The 8,810-nt window shown below is 54.6% G+C and overlaps 1 protein-coding gene across 1 annotated transcript; it reads right to left on the bottom strand.

Moving 5' to 3' along the window:
- Positions 1–2,843: 2,843 nt before the first annotated feature.
- On the bottom strand, positions 2,844–8,087 carry PLK2 (polo like kinase 2). Its single transcript, XM_087815236.1, has 14 exons — positions 7,839–8,087; positions 7,560–7,667; positions 7,362–7,478; positions 7,119–7,248; positions 6,806–6,893; positions 6,253–6,348; positions 5,947–6,145; positions 5,712–5,859; positions 5,268–5,365; positions 4,821–4,950; positions 4,338–4,578; positions 4,091–4,220; positions 3,725–3,835; positions 2,844–3,596 (listed from the first exon to the last, which is right to left on the bottom strand). Exons 1-14 carry the CDS (start codon positions 8,085–8,087, stop codon positions 3,405–3,407), a joined length of 2,037 nt encoding a protein of 678 aa, XP_087671362.1. The 3' UTR covers positions 2,844–3,404.
- Positions 8,088–8,810: the final 723 nt, after the last annotated feature.

Genomic DNA, 8,810 nt, shown 5'->3' with positions numbered 1-8,810 from the left:
CATCCACAACACACTTTACAGACGTGAAACCAGCTTTTGTGATCAGAACTTGAAAACAGACAGGTTCCCCAAGGTCTCCCCGGCTCTGTGACAGAGCTTCCCGCTCAAGGGTCGGGGGGGCCGCGTGAGTGAAGCCTGGGGTCAGGGCCCTGGGGAGGGCCTGTCCCTCCCGCAGGGGGCAGGGCGTCTTGGCTCCAGCTGACCGGCCTTAAGCAGAAATGCAAACCCAATTTTGCCTGATCCTGAAGTTTTCCAAAAGAAGTTGGAAGTGTTCGTTTCTCTCTGAAAGCTCCATGACGGTGATGACCCGACAACGTGTTCCAGGCGAGAGCCTACGCGCCGGCTCCAACCTGGGCTCTACATGCTGCCTGGCCCCGGGTATAGATTTCACTTCCCTCTCATTTCATTACTATGCACTGAAACTAGAACACCGTTAAATGTCGGCTTTTATCTCAGCCTGCGCACTTCCAGGGTCTGGGAAGACTGGTAAACATTCCCGAGGACCGAAGGTGTTCGTGAAGCACAGCTGTTACTCTGGCCCTGCTGTTCTGGACTCCAGGCTCCCTTGGTTTGGAAGAGCAGAATTTATTGGGGAATTTATACCCTCCTCCCCCCACTTCAAAGGCTTTTCAGCACTGCTGGGTTTATGTGTCTGTCCTCAGTACCAGAAGGCTGCTGTGAGGGGGTGACAGGACCTGTCCTTCCACGCTCTCGCCCACTCCTGCGATGTTACCCCAAACCTGGTTTTCCCCAAGTCTTGCTCTCCCAAGACACAGATATGTATATTCAACTGTTCTCTCTCCTCACGCAGGTCTGATTCAACATGTCCTAAACTCACAGTATTTCCCTGAATATCAGGCTCTTCCTTCTGTATTCCTAATTTATTTCTGTTTCTGGCCCCACAAAACAGGACCACTCCAGACCCCCCCAGCCAGTCACCCCCAAGCCCCACCCTCTTCCTCAGGCTTCAAACAGGCGCAAACGCTCTCTAAGTCCCTTTCTGAGTCCCTCCCTCATCTACTGCCATTCTTTCATTCCCCCAGTGTCCGGCTGCCTCACGCCAGCCCTGGTACCAGCTCTAGGGACACTGGCATGAACCAGACGGGCAAAGGAGACTCTGTGAGTCTAACTCTCCACACTCGTCAGCAAGTCCCTTCTCTCCTGGAGCAAAGCACTGCCGCCCTTCACCTTCTTTCCCACTCCTCTTGCCCCCAGAATGAATTCTGCAAAACTGAAATAGATGCTCACTTTCTTCCTGAAGACCTCTCAGCGGCTGCACATAACCTGCAGTGCAGCCCACATGCCTTGGGCGGACATAGGGAAGGCATGACATCTGCTTCTTCCAGCCCTTACCTGCCGGAGCTACACGCCCACTTGTCCTGTGAACTCTCTCACCCGCGGGCATCGTGCATGTAATTCCCACTGCTTTTAACTCCCTTCCCTGCCTCATACTTCTACTTAACCCCACTCATCTTTCAAAACTCAATAAAAAAGAATTTCCTTCTCTGGAATCTATTCTCTGAGTCCACCCCATGCCTGGGGCTCTTTCCTCATGATTCCTGGTGTCAGGTTGGTTCCCAGAACACCCAGTGCATACCTTTATCATAACATCATAGCATTTATCAGACTAGTAAGTAAATACACTGTCTCCTCCACTCAACTGGGACTTCCTTGCGGCCAGGGAGAGGCTCGGGCTTACTCCAGGCCTCAGTGCTGGCCGACCCAGCACACAGTAGACCCTCAATACACACAAGGATAGGTAAGTGCATGTTTTGAAACTATGAAGTAATCTGCAGTCTTACACAGTGCAACTCAAAATGAAAGAGCATTTTTTACCATTTGCAAACTCTTATTTTTTATTCTCTGCTCATAAGAATAGTCTACTTTTGCACATCCAGGGAGTAGTATAATTATCTCTTTTTTCTCAGCTATTACTCTAAGCCATTTAACAAAGACTGGCGCTGTACACACAGCCAGAGAATGCCAGCCAGCAATCTAGGACCTGCGGGATATCCAATACAAATTCTCCAGATGTGGTTTTTATTAAGAAAATATATCAGGTGCAGTTTATAATAATTTTAGAGACACGTAGAATTGCAGCAACCATCTCTGCACCACACTGTACAGGATCCCAAGACGCCTAAGGCACCAGAGTGCTGCCTTTCTCAGCACAGGACCTTCCTCCCAGTAGGGTTGCCATCCAACAAAAAGCATCGGCATTTCACACAGGTCACCAAGTTCAGATACTAGGATGAGCAGCTTTCTGGCCTGTCCAAGAGCAGATTCCACTGAAAGAGGAAAATCTCGGATTTGCCTCTTGGATAATTTGATAGTTTGAAACCAGAGCTTGGTTCCCATACCATCCTCAGCCACTGCGCACCAGAAGGAAAACAAAACAACTCTGTGCGAAGTCCTTCCCCCACTGGGACGGGTGCTGGTCCTGCCGGCGGCAGGGGAGGTGTCCAGGCAGGTCTGAGCTGAGTAATACCTTGCTCTACGAGCATGTACAGCAGTGTTTTGCCCATATTAAGATAAACTTCCTGCACCTACTGACACTTAATAACAGAGGTCTGTTTATATGGTCACACAGCTCTCAGCTCCATGCTGGGTGAGTTTGGAGGACACCCTCCGAGAGAAGCTGGTTTTGGGTTTAGTTGGAGGCCTGCTCCTGTTGTAACAGAGCAGGGTCTTCATTACACCCTCATCGAGCAACATCGGCCCTGACCTCCCAGAAACTATTGAAGATCTAACTCTCTAGGATGCGAGTCCAGACCAAAGGCGGCTGTGCCCAGTGATGCGCCACGACAGACCGACAGACGGACAGACCACTGTACAAGGAAGTGTTGCTGATTTTCCATTTGCTTTATTGCCAACAGTTTAAAATGGTCAACATAAAAAAAAAGAACATTTGATAATAAATACTGCTCTTTGGGCTGTAATAAATAAAAAGTTTATTAACAAGGAATGCACTTTTCCAGCCACAAGTGTCTTCAAAAATTAACCAAAAAAATCACATATGGCCATAGTTCACAGTTGGGCAGCCACACGCTGCCGATTACAGCCGCTCATGATGCCGGAGCTTCCTCCCGGCTCCTCCCCTGCAGGAAGTAGGTTCACAGTTCCAAGTCCTCTGTCTGAAATGCTCTCAACAGAGAGAAGTCAAGAGTCAATGCACCTTTCTGTGAAATTGTCCAAAAAAACCCTTTTAAAACAGGTACGCCAAGGAAAACTGCACTCTGGCTCCCTCTCTGACTGTCCAGGTCAAGAACAGCATCCTCAGCCAGTCCAGCCGGCTGGAGGAACGGTCTTCGTGCCACCACATCCGTCTCTTCAACGTGCCGGAGACCACTCTCCTGCGTCTTGCCCATCTCAGTGAAGAGGAGCCCCTGGGCCCCCAGAGCCCGCTAGTTACACCTCTGCAGGAGCATGTTCAGGGCGTACTCCATCCGATGCTTCAGCTCCAGCGAGCAGCCCGACATCAGCAGGGTGGTCAGTCTGAACGTGGTGGATATCCGGTCCTCGTTGATGTACGTGAGGAGGTATTCTTCATTCTGGCTGCAGATGATTATTTTCGTGTGGTCGTGGTAGAAGTTCACCTTTAAAAAGTAAACAAAGATATCAGATCTCTTTAAATATTAAGAATGAGAAAAGTTGAGTCATGGACTAAATTGGTGAGGTACAAATAATTTTAGGACCGAAACATGCACTTAAAAAGGGTGTTTACCTGGAAGGTGCCGTCATTGAAGAGCATCATTAAGGCCTTATCAGATTTTAGCCACTGAAGGAGGTAGAGCCGAGGTCTTCGAATATCAGTAACACTAGGAAGATCTCCACCCTGGAAGAGATTGGCAGAGTTGGCGCCTACAGAGACTGTGCAATGTGCACTCAGTTCCTCTCAGAGCAAATGCCTCTCAAAATGAAGCAAACATTGCATGGCCTGGAGATCCCTGGCCCCACCTCCAAAGCTTCTGATTCAGCAGACGGAGGGCAGGACATGCAACCTGCCCTCTAACAAGCTCCCAGGCCACGCAGATGCTCCTGGCCTGGGACTACACTCGGAAGATCTCTGCTCCAGAGCCCCAGTACTCACATCCATGAGGTTCTCCTCCATGTAATGGGAGAAGTACTTCAGCACCGTCACTTGACTAATGAACTGTTCGGGGGCATCTGTTGCTGTGAAGACAGAGCACTGGCCGAGCTCCGCATAGTAGTGGACGGTCCTAACAGACAGGAGCAAGAAGGAAAGAAAAGAACGGAAGCAGTTAAGTCACTGTTTCCAGGTGTCTTTAGAGCAGGACTAAAGCACTGGCAGGATGTCATTAACTGGAGACACTCACTTTTTGTCTGGAAGGAGGCTCATGTGGGCACCGTTGTTGAAGAGGACACCCACAGTGTGGTCTGAGAGCTGGTACCCAAAGCCGTATTTGTTCGAGTAATCGACCCACTTGGTGACCCACTGAAAGGAAGTGCTCAGCTGCTCTTTGGGAATGCAGTCGGCTTCCGGCATGTTCTCTAGACACCCTCGGAGGACTCTTGCCACTGTGTCAGCAACACTCCCCATGGTGCTGTCTTCAAGGCCTGAAAAATTAGAGAAAGTTGTGGAATAATTAACAAAACACCGTAGCTTTTATAGATGCCAAGTTTTCCTGCACTAATTCTCTAAGCACAGGGAACTCAAAATCCTTCCTAGACTTCTTCCGATTCCTCTGATTTTGCTCCTTCTGTCACATTAGTGACCTGAATGCAGAAGTACTTGTTACCTAGTGCTGAGAGCTGGCGTTGACAGCTCCACTCTCTGAAACACTGTGACAAGCACTTACACTCACTGCTGCTGCTGCAGCTGCCAAGCGTCCCTCTGACGATCATCCGGATCACGTCTCCAGCCTGCTGCCTGTTCTCCACCACGGCCGTTCCAGATCCGGCCACCGTGGCGGGCGGGGGCTGGAGCTCCTGGACAGAGGAGAATCAGGCAACGAGTCAAGCATCTAAAACCCATTTAAGCCTGAGAATCTAGATTAAGAGGAGGCTGTGGCCATTGCTGGGAAAGCTTATCAACAGCACTGGACACCAGCCAGGTAAAAACTATTGTGTTAACTTGATTGCATGTATTGTTCAACTAAAAGACAGAAATCTTTTCTTTCAAAGGGTTGGAAGAAAATTAAGCAAATGTGACATGCTTGAACTGTGATAGTCACAGAGCAAGGGACAGTTAACAGAGAATGAAATGACACAAAGTGCTGGCATCCACGGCGGTCCTTCCAGCATACCTCATCCGTCCTGTGCTTGCTGGGCTGCTGCGTTATTGTAGTCTTCTTCAAATCGTGCCTGAGCTTGTAAATGTCTTCATCTTCTTTAGACACTCTATCTGCAAACCCAGGAAAAGGATTACAAGCTTTATTCCATCCTGATCAGGTAGGCACAGAGTAGCACAGTTCCTCACTTTGCATTAATAACTAGCCGGGAGCTTCCAAGGCAAAACCAGCATTTTTATCATTGCCAGTAGCTGCAATTATGCAAGCAGCACACCTTAATGCATATGCCACAGAACGCTACCGATCCCATTTGTAGTGTGAACTTACTACACTATGAAAAGTCCACAGCACACAAACATTCTGACTCTACTACACGCACGCAAAAGCCTTTTTAAACTAAAACCTATCGTATTTAAGTGTAACACAAGATACAGAACAGTGAGAGGTCTTAAAACTTACTGTGTGTGTCAATGTATCTTGCTTTGTCTTTTTTGCCACCAAAAAGAGCAGCAGCAGCTTTCTTAAAGAAACTCTTCGCTGGGCTCGACAGGTGGAAGTCTGGAACCGTGTGGCAGCAGCTGGAAGAAAGCCTGTCTGGGGTGAAGCCCTGGGGAGCACGAGAGAGACTGTCAGTAACCTGCCGGCTCACCAGGACCAACAGCACGCAATCCGAAGGCTGAAGAAACACACCAACCTGCAAAAAAAACTCGTGTCGAATGATGTCATCCAAGCTGGGCCGGTCCTCCGGGTTTTTGGACAACATGCTCGCGATCAAGTGCTTGGCAGGGGCCAGCAGAGACGAGGGCATGGTGTACCTCGCTTCTCTTATGCACCTGTACGTTTCTTTCAGATTCGTAGTTTCAAACGGGGGTCTTCCCAGTAACATTGTATACCTGCGTGGAGAAGGCACTTCTTTGGGAATGCTCATAAAGCAGCTCTTTCCAGCCGTTAACATCAAAATCCCAGTCCGCGTTTTCACCATTTTGGTGCAGTTACTTACATTACACAGCCCAACGCCCAAATGTCGGATTCACAGCCGTGTCCTTGTTTGTTGAGGACTTCAGGGGAGAGATAATTCGGTGTACCACATATTGTTCTGCAAAGAAAAACGGAAGAGCTCATTAGGAACTGCTCTATTGTTTGAACTTCGCTCCCTGCATAAAACCTTGAAAGCACTGTGTTGAATTTCCACTTGGAAACATTTGACTTTTGGTTTTGGCACTTAACAACTGGCACCAGACCAAGTGATTCTTGGTAACTTTTTAAATGCATGTAGAGTTTCCTCAGTCTCTGTGGCAAAGTGTTTTAACCAACTGAGACCAGGCATTTTATACACATCAGGCAACTGTAAGTCAGGTTTCTTTCACAATCAACATATAGACATAAGGCGCTCCAGCCTGGCCCGGCCCAGGGAGCACTTAGTGTTTCCTCCACATCCTTGTGCGTTATAGATTTAGCATCCACTGATCTCCTCTGAAACATTAACTGGAAAGTAAGGAGGGCCTATTCGGTCTCCACAACACCCCAGGAGGATGTGTCTTTCTGTCTCTTACCTCCTCCTGTGTTCCAAGGGCTCCAGCCTGGCTGCCAAACCGAAATCCCCGACTTTCAGCTCCATGGCCTCGTTAATAAAAAAGTTCCCTGGATGACAAACGACACAAGCCTGAGTCCCTTGGAAAGGCCTCCCGGGCAAGGGCACAAGCGCACACACGTCGCCCCGGAGGCAAGCGGCCCGAGCGGAACCTTAAAGCCCGGAGCGCAGAGAGGCCGCCAGGCCGCGGGGAGCGTGGGGAGCGCAGGGCAGAGCGGGGAGCGCGGGGCAGAGCGCGGGACAGAGCGCGGGGCAGAGCGCGGGGCGTGGCTCACCCAGCTTGAGGTCCCGGTGCAGGATCTCCTGCTCGTGCAGGTACTTCAGCCCCGACACGATCTGCCGCAGGTAGTAGCGCACCTCGGGCTCCGTCAGCACCTTGCGCGCCTTCAGGATGTGGGCCATGGACTAGGGAGAGGAGGGGCGGTCACACCGGCGCGGCGGAGGAGCGAGGTCCGCGTCCCGGCCCCGCCGCAGCCCAGCCCCGGCCCCCGCCCCCCCCCGCCCAGCCCCCCGCGCACCCGGCGGCTGCAGTACTCCAGCAGGATGTAGATGTTCTCCTGGTCCTCGAAGTCGCGGTAGAAGCGGACCACGTGCCGGTGGTGCAGCAGCCGGTGCAGCTCGATCTCCTTGTCGATCTGGGGGAAAGGGGACAGGGCTCAGCGCCGGCAGGCGCGCGCGGCCCCGCGCGGGGGGCGCCCCGCACCCGCGCCACGCACCTTCTCCCTCTGGTGCGGCTTCGACACCCGGCTGTGCGGGATGATCTTCGCGGCGTAGACCTTGTTGTTGGTCAGGTCGGTCATCTCGTAGCACTTGGCGAAGCCGCCCTGCGGAGACAAAGCCGAGGCGGGCTGAGCGGGCGGCGCGGCGCTGAGTGAGCGAAGGAGCGAGAACGGCCGGGGCCGGGCCGCTGCCCGACGCCTCCCGACGGGGGCCGGGCCGCGGGAGCTGCGGGCGGCGGCGGGGGGCGGGCAGGGCAGGGCAGGGCAGCGCCTCACCTTGCCCAGCACCCGGCCGCGGCAGTAGCGCCTCCCCGTCGTGGGGTCCACGACGACCCGCGACACCTCGGCGCCCGCGTGGTGGCGGTGCTGCTGCGGGGCGGCCGGCGGCTCCTGCGCGCGGGGCGGCGGCTCCTCGGGGGGCGGCGGCCGCCGGCGCCGCTGGTCCCCGGCGCCGGCCTTGCCCGGCTGCTCGCTGGCCTTGGCGCCCGCGGCCGGCGGGTAGGCGATGGTGCGGAGCAGCTCCATCCGCGGCGCGCGCTGCCGTCCACTCGTGCGAGGGCGAGCGCGAGCGCGGCGCTTTTATAAGGCCCCGGGGGGCGGGGCTGCGCCGGAGACGTCACGACGGCGCCCCGCCCACCGGCCGCGCGGGGCTGAGCGCGGCTCGGGGTTCGGGGCCGCGCGGGGGCAGCGGAGGGTGCAGCGCCCGCCCCCGGAGGGTCGTCCCCTCTGGGTTCCAAGCGCAGCCCCGGGCCCGCGCCGTTCCCGCCCGCGCCCGAGGGCCCTCCCCGCGCCCTGCGGGTATCCAGGGGTGACGCGCCGCGAGCGCACCGCACGGCCGCCCGGCGCGGCCTTTCGCGCGGCCAACGCAGGGCAAGGGCGCCACCTCGCGGAACGTTGCCGAAGCGCAGCGAGCGCGCGGCGGCCGGACCCCGGGGCGCCCCGCGCCAGGTGCGGGCTGCGGCGCACGTCAGGTGGACGTCCCCGCCACCTGTCCCTCCCGAGGGGACGCGCGCGGCCCTGGTGCCGGGACGTCACCGAGGCCGTCTCGGGCGCCCCACTCCCAGGTGTCACCGTTCACTCGCTGACCTAGGACATCGGGTTTCCTGCCCAGCGACAGGTGACAGTCACGGAGCCCTCGGCGAGGCGCCAGGGGCAGAGTTTGAGATGCCTGATTTCATCCCGCGTGGGGGTGCTGATGTCCCCGTTTTACAGACGGGACACGGGGTGACGGCTTAGGGAGCCCTCTGT

The sequence above is a fragment of the Miniopterus natalensis genome, chromosome 3 (assembly GCF_054644295.1).
Source record: "Miniopterus natalensis isolate mMinNat1 chromosome 3, mMinNat1.hap1, whole genome shotgun sequence".
NCBI lineage: Eukaryota > Metazoa > Chordata > Mammalia > Chiroptera > Miniopteridae > Miniopterus > Miniopterus natalensis.
Note: the sequence above shows the minus strand (reverse complement) of the source record. Positions and strands in the feature narration are given on the sequence as shown.

Bases quoted from the DNA above. Each gene is read 5' to 3' on its own strand.
- PLK2 (XM_087815236.1), bottom strand. From the start codon at position 8,087: ATGGAGCTGCTCCGCACCATCGCCTACCCGCCGGCCGCGGGCGCCAAG. The intron at 7,668-7,838 runs GTGAGGCGCTGC...TTGTCTCCGCAG, and splicing joins GCGGCCGGGTGCTGGGCAAG to GGCGGCTTCGCCAAGTGCTA. The intron at 4,221-4,337 runs GTGAGTGTCTCC...CCTGTCTGTTAG, and splicing joins AGCCTCCTTCCAGACAAAAA to GACCGTCCACTACTATGCGG.